The sequence below is a fragment of the Triticum aestivum genome, chromosome 5D (genome assembly GCF_018294505.1).
Source record: "Triticum aestivum cultivar Chinese Spring chromosome 5D, IWGSC CS RefSeq v2.1, whole genome shotgun sequence".
NCBI lineage: Eukaryota > Viridiplantae > Streptophyta > Magnoliopsida > Poales > Poaceae > Triticum > Triticum aestivum.
In genome coordinates this window covers 359,052,410-359,071,178 of record NC_057808.1, presented here as the reverse complement: position 1 = coordinate 359,071,178, position 18,769 = coordinate 359,052,410, and the positions used below count along the sequence as shown (strand labels likewise).

At 45.0% G+C, this 18,769-nt stretch overlaps 1 protein-coding gene across 6 annotated transcripts; it reads right to left on the bottom strand.

Moving 5' to 3' along the window:
* Window positions 1–611: 611 nt before the first annotated feature.
* LOC123121754 (glucan endo-1,3-beta-glucosidase 5) lies at window positions 612–4,690 on the bottom strand. Of its 6 annotated transcripts, none has more exons than XM_044541789.1 (3): window positions 4,247–4,684; window positions 3,600–4,119; window positions 612–1,909 (listed from the first exon to the last, which is right to left on the bottom strand). In XM_044541789.1, exons 2-3 carry the CDS (start codon window positions 3,950–3,952, stop codon window positions 805–807), a joined length of 1,458 nt encoding a protein of 485 aa, XP_044397724.1. In that variant the 5' UTR covers window positions 3,953–4,119; window positions 4,247–4,684; the 3' UTR covers window positions 612–804. The 6 variants fall into 6 exon arrangements, with proteins under 6 accessions (XP_044397724.1, XP_044397727.1, XP_044397728.1 ...); XM_044541792.1 differs by having other exon boundaries at window positions 4,431–4,684; XM_044541793.1 differs by having other exon boundaries at window positions 3,600–4,033; window positions 4,431–4,684.
* Window positions 4,691–18,769: the final 14,079 nt, after the last annotated feature.

Here is an 18,769-nt window from a genome sequence, read left to right as displayed (position 1 = left end):
ACAAATAAATAGGTTCGAACAAGGTCTTGAAGTCTCCAAATAAAAATAAAAAAGAGCTCACACTGAGCCAAAAAGGCTAGAAGACAGACGATGTTTCTAGTGGTGGTAACAACGTGCATGATGCTGACAAACGACAACGTTGTACTTTTTGTGGTAGCTAGGGCTTGAAAACTGTTGCTGGCCTATATATTTAGATGAGGTGATATATACTAACCCCTCATGGTGATGATAAACTTACGGTGGTAGGATCACGTCCTCTTTTTGATGTGGTGGTAGGATGACACCATAGTAGTTATGACAAACTTTGCTACCTTCTGGGTATATGATCATGCACGCCTATGTTGCTTATTTTTCATATGTTATGTTCCTTTGCTTGCTAGTTGAATTGTTGCTCCCCTGACCTCTGTCGTGCCAGGTGAAGTAGTATGTGGTGTACATACGGAGGGTTATAGGAGTGTACAGTTCATTTGACACATGCCATGAAAAAGGCATCGGTTACAAAGACAGCTGCTAGCCTGCTATAAAGGATTTACGTGTAGACAGGAGGCAGTTCAAGTTTGTGCTTAATCAGAAGAGCAATGTTGAAGCATGCAAGGGAGATGGTGAGTTCGAGTTGTGGGGGCTGAAAAGGTTCGTCGTCGTCGTCCAGTTCATCAGAAGGCCAGCCAATGTTCCATGTATTCTGGTCTGGAAACCACACAAAGGACAGTACATAGAAGACTATTTGACAATCAAGATGAGCTACTATTTCTGCCAAGAAAAAGGAAAAGCTGAAAGATGACAACTAAACTAACAATCCTGAATTCAGAACACGCCTGCGAGCAACAGCGCGAAGAAGACGGCCGCTGTCCTGGCCGCGACGTTCCTCGTCGCCGTGCTGGTCGGGGCGATCCCGACGATGAACCGGCACGTCCCGGTAGAGGGGTCGACGGTGGTGGTGGTGGCGAGTCCGCGGAAGTCGCAGGCTCGGTCGTCCTGGTCCTCGGTCTGGTAGTAGCTGTTGAACGCGTACGACACGTTGCCCTTGGCGTCGAGGCCGCCGCACGAGGTCTTGTACCCGAGGCTGGTGCAGTCGGCACTGCCGCAGGCGTAGCTGACGCTGTCGCCGACCTTCTGGTCGCCAAGGTCGGCGTCGGGCTTGAGCACGCACCACCGCCTCTGGAGGTACTCGACGCCCCTCGCCGGCACAAGCATGCCGCCGCCATTGCCGCGGAGGCTGAGCTGGTACTTGGGCTTCCCGTCGAAGAAGAAGATGCCCCAGTGGCGCTCGAAGTTGCCCGGCTGGATGCTCTTCCTGTCCTCGTCGACGAGGCTGAAGAGGTAGGCGTCGACGGGGGCGCCCGGCGTGAGCGGCGTGCCCTTGCCGGAGGCGACGTGGTCCAGGAGGCCCTGGTTGAACCGCTGCGCGTACGCCGGGTTGGCGTTGGCGTCGCCGTCCGTGGGCCAGCCGACCTCGCCGACCACGACGGTCACGTTGGGGAACCCGTTCCTGCGCAGCGCCGCCACCAGCGTGTCGTGGTTGGCGTCGAAGGTGTTCTGGTACGTCACGCCGCCGTCGACCACCGGCGACGTGGAGCCCTGGAAGAAGGCGTAGTCCAGCGGGAAGTTGGGGTCCGCGTACAGGCTGATGAACGGGTACACGTTGGCCACGAACGGCGCGCCGCTGGACGCCAGGAACTGCACGATGTTGAGCATGAGCCCGTGGATGTCCGCCCGGAAGTCGCCGTCCGACGGCTTCCCCGACGCCGACTGGTACACGTCGGCGTTCAGCGCCACCGTCACCTTCACCTGGCTGCCCAGCCCGGCCGTCATCAGCGCCGCCTGGATGTTCTGCATCGCCGGGAACGTCGTGTTCAGGTACGTGCCGTTGAACGTCTGCAGGAACGGCTCGTTCCCGACGGCCACCAACCTGCACCCGTCACCGATCGCGTCAGTGTTGTTACTCAGTAGCAGGACTGGCACGGCAACAATTGGCTCCTGTGATTTAAATTTCAGAGCAATCTGCTAAATGCATCGTGATTAGAGGTGGAATATGACGTGAGATGATTGTGATATATATCTGCATCAGATATGATGGCATGTCCGACCATGAAAAAATACACACACACAAACAAAAAATTATCACTATATATTTGTGCTAAGAATTATTTGGCAGACAGGTTCCTGATGCTGAGTTTTCAGAATGATCATTTTCCCCCGAAAAGAATGTTTTGAGAATATTTTTTGTTGACAACAAGAATGTCTTGAGAATTATTTGTGCAATGAAGCCGGATATTCGTGAGAAGAGGATTGGGACCGATGAGCGGCCATGAAAGTTTTGTTTCCTTTGAACAAAAGAAATTTACCTCCATAATGGAAAATCAGAATTGAATAACCCAATAATCTCGAACACAAAAAATTCACAGGCAACAAGGCTACAATAATTCTACGCGAAAAAGCTGTAATAATTCAGATTCATGGAGAATTGGAGATGGTGCATGATCTTTCTGGATTGCTGGATTTTGACAAGATGACTTTGAAAAGCATAGATGCAGATAAATGAGGCTATTGCCAAACGTGTCAAACTCTCTCTCGGAGAGGCTGTGGTTTCTTTTGAGCTTTAGGCTTTTGTTCACTGCCGTTAGATAGATCCATGTCTCGATCACCCAATCAAGGCAAACCCACAGCAGTGGCAGAATCAGTATCACCAAAAGAGATAGCGTTATCGTTTTTCACTCTAAGTAAGCACTTGGCGAAAGAAGTGCACGAGAAGGAAAGAAGGAAAGCCTAACTTTTATATGCATGGCACATGCAAGTCCTCCCGTCATGAGTAGTGGAAATTTGAAAATGCTTTGAAGTTTTCACCAGAAGAAGTGCATTTTTTTTGCACGCCTCCTAAGAAAATCGATTTATCTAGTGCTCCAAAAGTAAAATTTAAGCACAAAAATGTTTTCCATTGAACATTGCAAGCATAAAAAGGACTGTCGAATTCAAACATGTCATTTGTTTTCAATCAAAAAATTTTGCTATCCAGAAATTAGCTAGAATCTTTTAAAATATAAACAATTGCTCGTTGCAAAGGAAAAAATAATTCGAGCGGAAGAGAATTTCAGTTGCTTGGAGCTGTGGTCTTCCCCGTTAAAGTGAAGGGGCCTAGCTAGCTAGCTTTACTCGATATCTTTTGAAGCTTCTGATTTGGTTTGACAGCAACACTTGCTAGCTGCTGCACAACTTGTTTTAAGACAGACATCTGGAGAAGATAAAAAGGATCGCCTTAACCTTAATGTGTGATGTAGTGTGCCAAAGTTGTGGCTGGACCCCACTGCACAACTCACCCGAACTGACCAGAACTTAGGCGACTACCACACAAGGTTTTTTGGTTCCCTTTCGATGTAGAGTACAAATGTAAAATCTTGAGGGAGTGGAGTAGTACTACACAGGATACACATGAACTCCACTGGAAAAATCACACTAGTGGAGCCTTTAATTAGAAGCCATTCAATTTCTGCATTGAACAAGGAAAATTTCTGCATTGAAGCCGTTCATTTTCTTATCAAACGGCCAGGGATATTTCTTCGACCACAGCAAAGAAAAGGAAAAAAACACAGAAGCAAATGTACCTTATGTCGACGCCGTCGTTGACGTGCTTGGAGACGTTGGCCGTGACCCAGCGCTCGGCGGCCTTGGTGCTGCCGGCGAGGTCCCAGAGCATGTCGTTGGGGATGCCGACCATCACCTGGATCCCCGACCCCTTGAGCGCGCCCAGGATGCTGTCCTCGGCGTCGAACAGCTTCACCCGGTCGAAGCCGTTGTCCTTGAGCAGCCGCACCACCGTGCTCGCCGGCAGCGGGTGGCTCAGCTGCGTGCCCCAGTTTACGCCCATGCCAGCAGCCGACCACCGCGCCATGCACAAAACCAGCACCAACACCGCCGCCGCCTTGGCCAGGCAGCCGCTGCCGCCGGCGACCGCCATTTATTCTGATCGCCCGCCCGCTGCCTAGCCTGATCGGATAGGGAGCTAATCGATGGCAGGAGTTGGGGATTCCTTGCCGACCTTTGGAACAAGAACTGATCAAAAATTGGCCGGGAATAAATACGAGCGTTTTCTTTCCCACCAATCAAGAACTAGCGCCAACCCTGCTATACATGGCAGGGAATTAAAGATCAGAACGAAATATTTTATAGACGGAAGATCTTTTTTCCTAAATCGACGTTGCTTTCGTGCACCAAGAACCAGCTTAAATTCAGGGCTCGAGGAAGGGATTACCGAAAAGAAAAGCCAAGCGAAGAACACCTCAAGTCAATCAAGATGAAACTCTTGCATCAACAGAGCCAATCAGAACAACTTCAAAAACAAGCGGGCGGCAACCAGAAGGGGCGGAGAAAGGCTGATTTGAGCATGAGAATGACAGGAGGAAGCATTAATAGGGGGCTGTGCTGCAAGCAAGAACCTGAAAAGCAGGAGCCGGGTGACAAGATACTTGGAGGATGACCGGGTGTTATTGACCTGTGATGAGGGGGGCTAGGCTAGGATGGAGGAAGATCACAGGAACAAGCAATCGACAGACACATAAACAGGATTCCGATTCCAAATGATGATGGGAGAGGGCTGTAAAACCAGGAGGAAGAAAGGGGCTGGCTGCCTGCCAGGTCTTGGAACAGAGGAGAGGCCGTGGCTTTCAGTTTTGAGGAGTGTGGCACTGATGACATGCCATAAAGTACTACTACTACTACTAGTAGCACACACTAATAGCATGATTTGATCGTTTTTGTTTGCTTCAGTTGCCCCATCCGCGGAGCTGTATATTGGGCGTTTCAGCCGTTGCACCTCCACCAATATGAGCATGTAGTTGTTTAATGCGAGTAATTCACTCCTATTTCCTCCCATGCATTGCCAAAAAATGGCAAGGAAAACTTGAATGCACTGGCTGCATGCAAAGGGAGTTCTGGTAGTAGAGTTAATTTTTGACCTGAAGTTGGGTAGAGTTAATGTCCTTGTGCCTAACATATCTGAATTGACAAATTTGGCCAAAACGTCCTGCACACCCGAAATGGAGGTAGTGGCCGGCTTCACATTTGAACTTGAATAAGGAAGTACTCCATGTTTCGAAATGGGGTACATAATATGTTGTTAAAGTAGCAAAATGAACAATCAGTAGTAAGAAAATATGATTATGCTCATTAGGTCTACTAGCAAATATGCCCGTGCGTCGCAACGGGAGACAAAAATAGTATGCGCTAGCCAAATAAGTATGACTCAATACCATGACATATGAGCGTCCTCTATTTTAACATGGTGGCTCAGTATGTTGTCACTTATATTTCTTCCCATCCTCGCTGATGATGGTCGCGATGTCCACGTGAACACAATGCATTCGACGTGGTAAATCCCAAAGCTATGAGCTTGCCACTGCACGCCACACTTGTGATTATGTTGCACAAGAGAATTTTAAATCTTTAAAAATAAATCGCATCGACCACGAACTACTCCCAACGCCTAGACATATAAAGACTTTACAACAACTAATCAAATCCTAGACAAAAAAGACTTTTGAATTGGTGAACAGTTTTTTTAATCGACAAACATTTTTTTATTTTTGGATTTTCTCAAAAAAACGAACATTACTTTTGCTTGCAAACATTTTTTGAAATGCATGAACAGTTTTTGGATTCATGAACATTTTTTGAATCAACAAACATTTGTTTAATCGATGCACCTTTTTAAAATTTGGGAACAAATTTAAAATTCGTGATTTTTTTGATTTTTTTTAACATTTCTAAAATTTTATGTACATTGTTTTAGATTCCCGAATATGTTTTGAATACACGATCAGTTTTTCAAAATCATGAGCATGATTTTATTTCCCGACCATTCTTTCCCAAATCGTGGTTTTTTTATAACTTGTGAACAGTTTTGTAAAACCACCAACTTTTTTTGAATCCGTGATTTTTTTATTTCCTAAACATTTTTTGAATTCACAAACCTTTTATGGTTTATCGAACATTGTTTTTGAAAACACACAATTTTTGAAATTTGGAAATCTTGGATTAATTTAAAGTATTAAAAAAGAATGGGAAAAGAACAGAAAAAAACGAAATGAAAAAAAAACGGGTAGCCCCGCACAGGGGACGGCCCATGAACCATATGTGGGGGAGGACATACATGAGAAAAGGGAGGGAAAAGTGTGGAAGCCGGGGATCGACCCCTCATCTCCTGGCTAGAAGAGCTAGGCGTGAGAGTTTAAGACTGAAGATCGCCTACTGTACTCATGTATCTTGTAGAACCCTCGTCACTAAGAGGGTAACCAACATGGGCCAAAAGTTTTTCAATAACCAAGGGTGGAGTAGGCCATGATTTGCATGTGTGCATGTTTGTTTTCTACAAAATTTGATTGGCATATTTGTTTTGGGTTAGAAGTGGATTAACTTTTCTCTTTCTTACTACAATGCCCCAAAAATAATGCAAATCTTGCAATCTTTGAGAGCAAATTCAGCGTTGAGATCCGTGAGTAAGGCTAAAATAACATCTTGTGAAAAGTTGGTAACAATAATATGATCAACATAAATGATCACAACCAATGTTATTGTAGATTTCTTGAAAATAAATAGTGCAGTGTATGATTTCAAAGCAATGAAACCAATTTCCTGAAACTTTGTCTGAGTTTTCAATACCAAGCTCTGGGTGCTTGTTTGACACCATATAAGGCTTTATCAAGCTTGTAGACATAATGTAGAACTTTAGAATTATCATGACCTTGTGGTTGGCACAAATAGATTTCTGCATACCACCATGGAGACGAGTTCTGCACATCTACCTGCTTAAGGCATCATCCTCTGGAAACTACAGCAACTAGAACAACTCTTATGCTTGCAGCTTTTACAACTTGACTGAAGGTGTGCATGCTTATTTTTACAAAACAATCCATATCATATCATTGTTTAAACCCTTTAATGACAAGACATATTTTATACTTGTCAATAGTACCATCAAACTTATTCTTGATCTAGTACACCCATTACATTTAACGATATCATAACCTACTTTTGGAGGTACCAGGTGCCATGTTTTATGTTTCATCAAGGTCGTGAACTCACAATCCATTGCTTGTTTCAATTCTTTGTGTCCAAGAGACTCATCAAGATTTTTCAATTATCATGAATTACCATAACATGTCATCCCTCTATAAAAATATGAAAAATCCCAAGCCTCGTCTACGTTACTGAAATGTCATGCAATCCTAGACACCCATCTTGGTATGTTGTTTGCACTACGTGTAACTCAAAGGGCAACTAATCCCTGGGTGGTTTTGGTAATTCATAACAACATATAGCTCATTGAACTAATAACCATTCAAGTTAAATATTTCAGAAAGTTCAATGATTGGCATGGTACAGACTAGAGATGTGGACCGCACAAAATGCTAAGGACAAATATTGGCAAAATCTCAAGACTCTTCATTTCTATTTTAGTGATCCAAGATCACATTGAGTCCATAGGAAAAGCCAATACTATTAAAAGGGGATGAGGTGTTGCTTAATGATCTACTTGCTCAAAATGCTTAGTGATATGCTCCAAAGCCCTCAACCACTTTCTCAAATCCAAATATGTCCTAAACTTAAAGTCAAACTCGGCCCCGCCGATTTGATCTATCCTGCGCCACCGAGTTCCTTCGACATAGCCATAGCCAGAAACCCTAATCAGTTCGGTCTCACCGATAGGGATTTTGGTCTCACCGAGATGGGATTGCAAACTCTCTGTTTCCCTTCGTAACGTTTCGGTCTCACCGAAAAGAGCGACCAGTCCCACCGAGTTCGCAATGCAAACTCTCTGTTTCCCCTTCGTAACGTTTTAGCCTCACCGAAATGAGCGATCGGTCCCATCGAGTTCGCAATGCAAACTCTCTGTTTCCCTTTCATAACGTTTTGGTCTTACCGAAATGAGCGATCGGCCCCACCAAGTTTGCCTGACCAACTCTCTGTTTGCTTATTGCTGAAATCGGTCCCACCGAGTTCATGCGATCGGTCACACCGAGATGAGGTTTTGGCCTAACCCTAGCGCATCAGTCCCACCGAGTTGATCATGTGGGTCCCACGGAGAATCCTAACGTTCACATTTTGAACTGAATCGGTCTCATCGAGTTCACCTATTCGGTCTGACCGAGTTGGGTCAAATGTGTGTAACGGTTAGATTTTGTGTGGAGGCTATATATACCCCTCCACCCCCTTCTCTATTCAAAAGAGAGCCATCAGAACGTGCCTACACTTCCACTACTCATTTTCTGAGAGAGAACCACCTACTCATGTGTTGAGACCAAGACATTCCAATCCAACCACAAGAACCTTGATCTCTAGCCTTCCCCAAGTTGCTTTCCACTCAAATCATCTTTCCACCATAGCCAAATCTGTGTGAGAGAGTTGAGTGTTGGAGAGACTACCATTTGAAGCACAAGAGCAAGGATTTCATCATCATCACACCATCTATTACCTTTTGGAGAGTGGTGTCTCCTAGATTGGTTAGGTGTCACTTGGGAGCCTCCGACAAGATTGCGGAGTTGAACCAACGAGTTTGTAAGGTCAAGGAGATCGCCTACTTTGTGAAGATCTACCCAAGTGAGACAAGTCCTTCGTGGGCGATGGCCATGGTGGGATAGACAAGGTTGCTTCTTCATGGACCCTTCGTGGGTGGAGCCCTCCGTGGACTCGTGCAACCGTTACCCTTCGTGGGTTGAAGTCTCCATCAACGTGGGCGTACGATAGCACCACTTATCGGAACCACGCCAAAAATCTCCGTGTCTACATTGCGTTTGCCTTCTCCAAACCCTTCCCTTTACCTTCATATGCAATGTTTTACTTTCCGCTGCCATACTCTTGCATGTGTAGGTTGATTGCTTCACTTGTGCTAAGTTGCTAAAATCTGCCAAGACTTAAAATTGGGAAAAGGCTAGATTTTTATTTGGTCAAGTAGTCTAATCACCCCCCTCTAGACCTACTTTTGATCCTACAAGTGGTATCAGAGCTTTGGTCTCCATTTGCCTTGATTTCCATAGCTTTGGTGATCATAGCCTTGGTTTCACAACATAGGAGAGTATGGCGTCTACGAGGGAAATTACCACCGTAGAGGTCCTTACTTTGATGGTACTAATTTTGCTAGTTGGAAGCATAAGATAAATGCATATTCTTGGACATAACCCCGCTGTTTGGGCTATTGTGTGTATTGGTTTGCAAGGTGAATTCGTCGAATATGGAAGAGAACCGAATCATGAAGCAACCGCGGAAGAATTGAAGATGTTGCAATACAATGCTCAAGCTTGCGATATCCTCTTCAACGGATTGTGCGCCGAAGAATTCAACAAAATCAACCACCTTGAGAATGCAAAGGAAATTTGGGATACTTTGGTTGATATGCACGAAGGTACCAAGTCCGTCAAGGAATCCAGATTGGATGTGCTTCAAAGTCAACTTGACAAGTTCAAAATGAAGGATGGTGAAGGAGTCACTGAAATGTATTCTAGGCTTGCTCTCAACACAAATGAGATTGCCGACTTAGGAAGTGAAGAGATGACCGACAGATTCATCATGAAGAAGATCCTAAGAGCCTTGGATGGAAAATATGATACCGTGTGCACCTTGATCCAAATGATGCCCAATTACAAAGATCTCAAGCTAACAGAAGTCATTGGTAGAATTGTTGCTCATGAGATGTCACTCAAGGATAAAGAAGAGCTTCACAACAAGTCTAGTGGTGCTTACAAAGCTACATGTGATGCTCCTACAACATCAAGTTAGAAACAAGCCTTCAATGAAGAATTGAGCTAATGGTGAAGAACTTCAATAAGTTCTACAAGAGTAGAAGCAAAGAGAGAAGTTCCAAGTCAAGGTCCTACAATGACAAAAGATCTTCTAGTCGTGATTGCAATTGCTATAATTGTGGAAGACCCGGACACTACTCTAGTGAGTGTACGACTCCCTACAAAAGAAGAGAAGACTCACCTAAAATGAGAAGTAAAAGAGAGGAATCACCACCAAGAGAGAGAAGGAGTAGAGATGATCGTTATGAACGAAGACCCTCTCACAGAAGCAAGGATTCGGAAAGGAAGGACAAGTCATCAAAGAGCTACACAAGACGAAGACATCAAGCTCATATTGGTGAATGGGTATCCGGTTCCGACTCCGACAGCTACTCCGAGAGAAGCTATCACTCCGACTCCGAATATACTCAAGATGACGGTGTTGCCGATCTTGCACTTGTGTCATCCAACTCCTATGACATATTCGACTCACCAAATGAAGGGATTGGAAGATGCTTCATGGCTAAAGGCCCCAGGTAGCACCCCGGCTCAGAGAAACTGGAACGCCCCGTATTCCAGCCTAGAGACCGAGGAGAAGTCTTATGGAATACGACACTGCTTAGCATAGAACAAATCAGGTCTTTATTACAATCTATATGGGTACAAGGGGGTTACATCGGCACGGCGACACTACACGTGCCACGGTTGCTCCATGCAAGCAGCAGAACAACACGAAGCAGCGAAATAACTCTAGCAACGGAACAACGACGGCGGTGGTGAACTCCACTCCGCAGGGACTCTGGCTGGAACGCTTATCCTAGTTCGCAAACAAGGAATCCACGACAAACAAGCAATCGAATCCGGCATGACCTGCAAACTGGCATGACACGCTAGGTCAGTACATTGAATGTACTTGCAATCTCACAGCAACCAAAGCAATCAAGACAGACATCAGCATGGCAATTACAGGTTAACAAGGATTAACATGATACTATCAGAACAACATAGCATGAGTAAGATGATACAGCTAGAAAAATACGAGCATGGCATGAACATGATACTAGTATGCAACATGATGACGCTATCATGTACCAACTTACTCTGCTCGGGTTACCTCGTAGCCATCACGTGCACAAACTTACCGTTACGGACATCACATGATCATCTCAAGATCCAATCAAGCATGGTATTACAATACCGTAGTAATCATTACATGACCACAAGGAGCTTGACCTTTACCCTTGACTCTCGCATAATACCACAAATATCCAACCACTCGGTGTCCTCGATACCACGGTGATCATCTCACGATCACAATCAACCTCTTTCTCATCATTGAACCAGGGTTGTTATTAAGCACATTATTATTATTATTACTGTTGACCCACAGTGTGACCAACTATGAACTGGGCCCTTATCCGCAGGCGCGGCTATCGATAGATTTAACACACACTCTGCAGAGGTTAGCACACTGTACCCACACCACGGAACCCATGGCCGTGCACTCCCATTCGGGTGGACCAACGGCGTTCCGACAAAACCGTCCTACTGCCATGATACTCTCCCGGCCACTCCGACCAACTCCCCTTTGGGCTAAGTCATGGGTGGCCCCCGTGCCTACCAAAGGCATCAACGACCACCATCGTGGCAAAACAAAAATGGTCCCACACAGGGACAATGGTATACCAATCACAACAATGAGCACACAGGGCTTATGCCGTCCTACCCGTCCAAGGTAGCGCCTGCGCATAACCTTCCCTCGTTGGAGGCACCGGCGAGAGGCATGACAATAGACCCAGTTAGGACCTCCCCATAAAAGGCAAATGTGGTTGCACTGGTCAGCTCGATATGGTGACACCATGACTCAGCCAACAGTTGTTCAAGTTCAATTTAATCCGGTTAAACTTGAATGCAATATGTTGAGCCATGATAAAATAACATGATGCAACTACAATGCATGAGCATGATATCAACATAAGCATGGGGTGCAACATAACTATCAACCATATCAACAATGAATCATATCCAAATGAGCATGACATAATGACGAGCATGAGTATCACAAGTAAAACACTACTCATAGCATAACATGACCACTAGCATCGACAATAAATACCATGCAAGAACACATCAATAACATTACCGAGTAAACACTTAACCAACTAACATCAAAGGAACAATGCATATCAACGGTACTCGGTAACCGACGACAGTCATGCACCGAAGAACATGACCAACACAATATGTACTACTATCAAGCATGGCCAATATGAAAGTAATACTAGCAGGTAGAACATGATAACAGAGTGCAAGAAAACATAGCATGACAGTAACCACGGATCTATAAGCGTAACCGAAATAACGACAGCAGTAGCAAAACAAGCAGACAGTTATTAAAGATTCAAGTTGAAAACCAATGCTAATGCATGGCTATCATGCAAATGGTGGTTGTGGCTTGCCTGGGGATGAAGAAGGCTCCGGGAAGAAGTGCAGAAAGATCGCGGAAGGAATCACCAGAAAAGGTTCTCTCTCGAAGGGGGCTGATTAGGGGAAAGGGAAAATGGTCATTTCCAGTATGTCAAACCATAGTGAAAATGATTCCAAAAGTTCGGGCTCGAAGAGACGAAGATGTGGGCGTTGGATTCACCTCAATCGGAGTCTCGAGCAAAAAGTTATAGCCCGACGAAGTTCAAGGACCAATCTGTAAAAAGATTTCTACAAACAGGCCCCTGAATGAGAAAATAGAAAACGCCTTTGAGGGGAAATACGCTTTCTGCAGAGGGAAACGTATCTTCAGCCGCAGTATAAAAGGAATTCGCTTCCGAACAAGGAAAACGTATACTGGAAAGAGATCGCACAGGTTTACGCTTTCACTTACCGAAAACGTAAACGTGCACTACAAAAAAATACACTTCCGTGATGATACGTGTTTGTCACAGTAGGTCGCGTTTTCTGTCATGCATGTACACCCATGATAAATTTATGACAGAATCAAGATAGTCATACCTGTGCTGTCGTAGAAGTGTTCCATGACATTGCCGAAATTATCATCACGGAAGTGTCCACTTCCATGACGATAAATCACGCGTCACAGAAGTGCTTTTGTCAAGGGTGACCAACACGTGGCATCCACCGTAGCGGAACGCCGTTAAGCTATCGGGTCGGATTTTGGATCCGATAACTCGTTAACAGCCCTGACCAATGGGAAATTTCCACGTGTAAAATTCTGATTGGCCGAAGGGAACACCTGTCAGCTCGTCAGTGGGCCAGATGTCGCCCGTCCATTGGAGGAGACATGCCTATGATACGTCGACATGTGGCTGGGCCCAACAGAGGCCCATATAGGTTAAAAAGGCTGGCCCAGTCAAAGGCCCATAGAACTTAATCAGGTACTAGTGGGCCAGCCCAATAACGGCCTGCTTAATAAAGGCCCATTTACGGCCCGAAGCCAGATCTGGCCCGTTAATTGTTCGCCCAATATTTGGGCCCATTTATGGCCCGAAGCCAAATCTGGCCCGTTAATTGTTTGCCCAATATTTGGGCCCATTTGCGGCCCAAAGCCAGATCTGTCCCGTTAATTGTTCGCCGAATATTTGGGCCCAACTACAGCCCAGTGACTTTCGGCCTGTTAGAGGCCTGATGTAGACATGGGCCCATTTCAGCCCGGTGTGACTTTCGTCCTGGGAATGGCCCGTGCTACCCATGGGCCATATATGGTCCGACGGGACATCGGGCCCACTAACGGCCCGTGCTAAAGGTGGCAACAGTTAAGCCCAACGTGACTTTGGGCCTGTTAAAGGCCTGTCGCGTAATTCGGCCCGTTGATGCCTGTGCTAAGCTTTCGGCCTCTTAATGGCCCATGATATCAGTGGGCCAACTAAGGCCCGAGATATGTTTCGGCCTGGTAACGGCCCGTGAGCTAACTGGGCCCAATACGGCCCGGTCTACATTTCGGCCTGCTGAAGGCCCGTCGACGACTAGTGAAAATTGAGGCCCAACATGCATTTTGGCCTGCTAAAGGCCCGTGGTTTCATCTCGGCCGTAACAGGCCAGTACAATATTCAGCCTGTTAATGGCCCAACGCTACCTGGGCCAAACTAAGCGCTGGGTCGACAAAAGGCCCAACTAAAATATAGGCCGGTGTAAGTTTGGGCCTGGCGCAATGTGTGAAGGCCCCAATCATTCGGGCCCAAGAAAGACGCAGGCCGGCCCAATTGTGGCCCGCTAAAAACCTAGCTCGTTAGAGTCGAATGTTTCGGTCCAGTCGACTACATCTGATTTTTTTTCAGGTAGCGAATGATGGCAGTAACTAGTAGGAATTAAGAACAAATCTACTCTATACAATAAAGAAATTACGGCATAGTAACTAAGAATAAACCTACACTATACAAGAAAGGATTTAAGGTATATTACATCCACTGGGCATCGAAGTTCGCCACCAGTGATCATAAAGTGCAACGAAGAAGCAGATTACAAAAACTGGGCACCATTGCAGCGTAACAAAATAATACCGAACCGAGACCACTTCCAAGACAGTTCAGGAAAGGTTAGCCTTGCGGGGGAACTACTGCGCAAGCTGCTGAGCAAGACTGTGAGACCGGCCTAGCATGTCGGTCATAGCTTCCAGGTGTAGCTGTTTAGCGATGAGGTTCTCATTGGTGTTCTCCACAATCTTTGTTAGAGATAGGACTTCAAGTCGAAGTTGAGTTGCAGAATGCCTTTCTGCTAGAACTTGGGACTGAAGAAGTCGAACTGATTCAGACAACGAATTCTGTGAGCTTGTCTGACTGTTAGTCTCAAGTAACTTGAACACTGCATCAAGACAAGACTTTGGGGTTGTCTCGCTATCTTCAAGATGTTTTGCCTTATTTGCTGCAATATATGTTGGGTTTGTCTCACAGCCTTCAGCTGACTTGTGCATGCCATTAGGCATATCACCCTGAAACAAAGCAGAGAGATGACAGGTTTTGCACGTGTATAAACAAAGATGATAACTGTTCTGTCAATTCTATCCAATTTCAAATTAGAAAATAAAGAGTAATTTTAAAATATCAATAGCATAATTTGGCATTGTTCATAATGCGGGGAGCTTCACCACACTACTGGATTACCATGTCAACATAACAAGCATAGATGAAGGGCAAAGAAAATCATTGCATCTATTTTGGATAATGTGCATGGCATGTTGTTCATATCATCAGCCACATCAGTAAGATAAAATAGGAGATGACAAGGTGCAAACGTGGGCTGCTTCACCACACACTGGATTATAGATCCACAAAAACAAGCATACATATAGGGAGTATTAAGTAATGTGCATGGTATGAATAAGGAATTTGGTTTTACAAGTAAAACTTAGAACTTAAGGTTCTTACGAACATGCATTTTGGTAGAAACAACAAACTAAACAACAGTAAACGATAGGGAGTATGAGCAAATTAAATAGCAGTTGAGGATAAAGGCTTTAGAAGGACTGACTTACATTAACAGTTAACACCGGCTTTATAATGCCCTTCTCCATGTAAAGGGAAGGATAACTCAAGAATTTCAGCACATAATCTTCTTCATAAGCATTGCCTGTACTCTACATTTTGTAGAGCGTAATTATAGATATGATAATACTGGAAGGGATAGAGGATAATGAAGATAAGATGCTACATAATCAACTACCAATCCCTGGAAGTACAAGCGTTACAGGACAAAATGTACTGACAAGAGCAATGGGCTACACTTCTGCACTGGCATTGTCTGTGTATTCTACTTGTTGGTAAGATTAAATATAGATCTGATCTTTTTTAGTAAATGGTGGGCGAGGGAGATAAGATGCAGAATGCTACAAAATGAACCAATCCCTCTTCCCATAATACAAGAGTGTTTTGAACACTGGTGTACTGTACAAAACGTTCTTATATTATGGGACGGAGGGAGTAGTTGTTAATGTAAGTACAGTGATAGACCACGTTCAGTCCTTACAAGAGGACTGCAGAGCTAAACCTCTTCAAAAGCATTGGGTTGATTCTAAATTTATGTAAGAGTCCATACGGATCTTATAATGTCCACCAAATGGACGATTACGAGGCTAACATGTGCAGTGATGCTACATAATCAAACAGCTATGAAAGTAAGGATGGTCATATAGGGCAAGAGGTACTCACAAGAGCAATGCAGTGTGCAGTATAGTTGCAAGATTCTATGGTCCCTTGAGAACGAATGTTCTTCTGCTAACAGTTTTCGTACAAGTGAGACATTAAGGTAAATGCAGAAATGTAGTTCAAATTGTGATGTGATATCATAGACAGTACCTTACGCTGCAGCCGAGACCAATGTGTAACAAGATTATTCCAGTCACCGTCGGATAAATGTAGCACCGGAAACTTTACAGAAATTTCGTTCAGAGGCTTGCCATCGAAGTGCGCTTGCCTCAGGTAGGAACGATACTTCATCAACGAGTGCTTGAAAAGCGCAACCAACCCTTGCTCGTCATCACAATCCAGTTTGCTCCTCGCCTATTTAAAAGAATGAAATCTTGTGTCTTCTGTCAGCAGAAACTTATGCAGTAATGACCATGAATAACATTAGTACATTACTTACGCGTAAGTTGCGGAGGAAGACTGGAAATTGTTCTGTGTCTGCGGTATAATCTTTCCATGAAGGAAATATGCGCACAAAGTTCCTGACAACAACATAAGCTTCGTCTTCTAAATTGGGAAGAAATGGAACAGGGGTCCTATTTGCTGCAATTGGGGCTCTCTCTGGTTCGAAAAGGGATTTGGCAACTGGATTTGGTGTACTCTTTGCTGGAATGGGGGTTTTGCGTCGTACAGCTGGTGCAATGTCAACTGTCATAATCATACTGTTTGCTGCTGTTGGGGTCTGCTGAGTTGGGGCATCAGAAATGACCAGTGTAGTAGGGCTAGAGTCTGCTAGAGTTGGGGTATTTTGTGGGTCAGGTGATATTGCAACTACACCTAATGGGCTATTTGATTTATCAGGTGCCACTACCTTTTCCAAATACTTTGCTTTTGCTCCTCCACGATCAGCAATCGCCCTCTTCCTTTTGAACGTGTGATACACAAGAACAACATTTGAATGGATAAATATGGTATGATGACAGATGGAATATGTACTGAAAATGGATAGGCAGGGTGTATTCACATACACGATGTGTAAACTAAGCTAATGGCAGTTCAACAAAGTAGAAGCAATGCAAAGCATTAGTTGCAAGATATGTGCGAGCAATGTAACCTTGGAAAGTTAGAGCAAGTACCTTGATGGGTGAATAAGATAGGGCATCTTCCTCTGACTCCTCCACTAGGGAGCTACATTGACTTAGGTCTCCCTCTAGCTCAGAATCACTGTTAGGATCATATTCTGAGCATGAATCTGTAGGTGGAGAGCGTTTGCATTGCATTGCATCCAGACTTGATTTCAATCCCTTAATGCCAAGTTTGACAGCCATGGCATTGTTCTGCTTTATTCTTTTCATGCGCGGAAGCTCATAATCATTATGATGCTGTTCAGAATCTGAGATTCATGAAAACATAAAAAGTAGTCAGATTATCTATGGAATGCATTGCGGATTCAACTCGGAGAGTGTCTCCCTATAAACCCCTGCATATGCAAAGTTCACCTCCCCAACCGTGCTGACCAGACCACACACAGAAATACAAACCCCTTATGTCTCTATAATAGGCAGGCACACATTTCAAAACTGAAGTAGGAACATTAGAATCGTATGAAATTTGTATTTGAACAAATAAACTAAGCAATTATGAGTGGCGTAATGTTTAGCTTCAAGGGTGGAGTGTTGGTAGCGCGACACAAAGCAAGTAGGCAGATTGTTGTGGCACCCCGGCTCAGAGCGACTGGTTTACCCTGCATTGCCAGCCCAGAGATCATGTCTTCTGGCAACACACAACATATTGGTACAGAAAACAACCGCTTTATTGATGCTAGCGGAACAGAGTTCATATTACAACAGTGGTCGAGGCCAAGCGGCACACTCGGTGCGGCGGAACAATATGTACATTATTTAGTGAACATAAAGGGGCCTCGACTCGAACAACTACGTGGCAGCGGAATAACGTCGTAGCGGAAGCTCCATATCACGGGGACACTGATGTGGACACGATCTAGACTCGAACAGCGCTCCTTTCCAACGAGACTTTCCTGAAATCTGGCATGACACGCCAGGTCAGTACATTGAATGTACTTGCAAGCTCACAACAAGCATAATCATAATGACAAATAATATCATGATATTTAACCAATTATTAATAATGCAACATTATATGTCAACATGCTGTGATCAAGCCCGAACGTCCCTCAGGACAGCTTACCAACTGTGATCATCTCTGGACCACAAACACACCACCATAGTGGTCTTTCTCAAGAACAACTCGTGATCCTTACGGCGATCACAACCACGACCATCATTTGGTCCCAAATACCTCGATGGCCTTTCTGCCATCCATTGAAAATGCAAAGTTCATAGCTTAGTGTGCAATTTTTATTAGACGTTGACTCATGGTGGAACCTAGTACGAGGTGTCCGTGACCGTGGACTCGGCTATCGATAGATTATACACTCAGCAGAGGTAGCACAATGTACCCACACCACGGAACCCATGGCCTCACATTCCCATTCGGGTGGACCAACGACATTCCGACAAAACCCCTCCATTGCCACATCACTCTCCCGGCCACTCCGACCCAAATCCCCAACGGGCTGGTCCTGGGTGGCCCCGTGTCTACCAAAGACACCCCGACCACCGTCGTGGTCAAAACACTCCCACTCAGGGACTCGGTACCATAATCTCATTAACGAGCACACAAGATTATGTGTGCTTACCGGGCCAGGGCAAACACGACATAATCTTCCCTAGATGGAGGCACCGACCAGAGGCCGTGTCAATGGACCGAATCAAGGCCTTCCCACAAGGCAAATGTGGTTGCACTGGAAAGAAACTCGATTCAGCGGCACCATGACCCAGTCAACGGTAT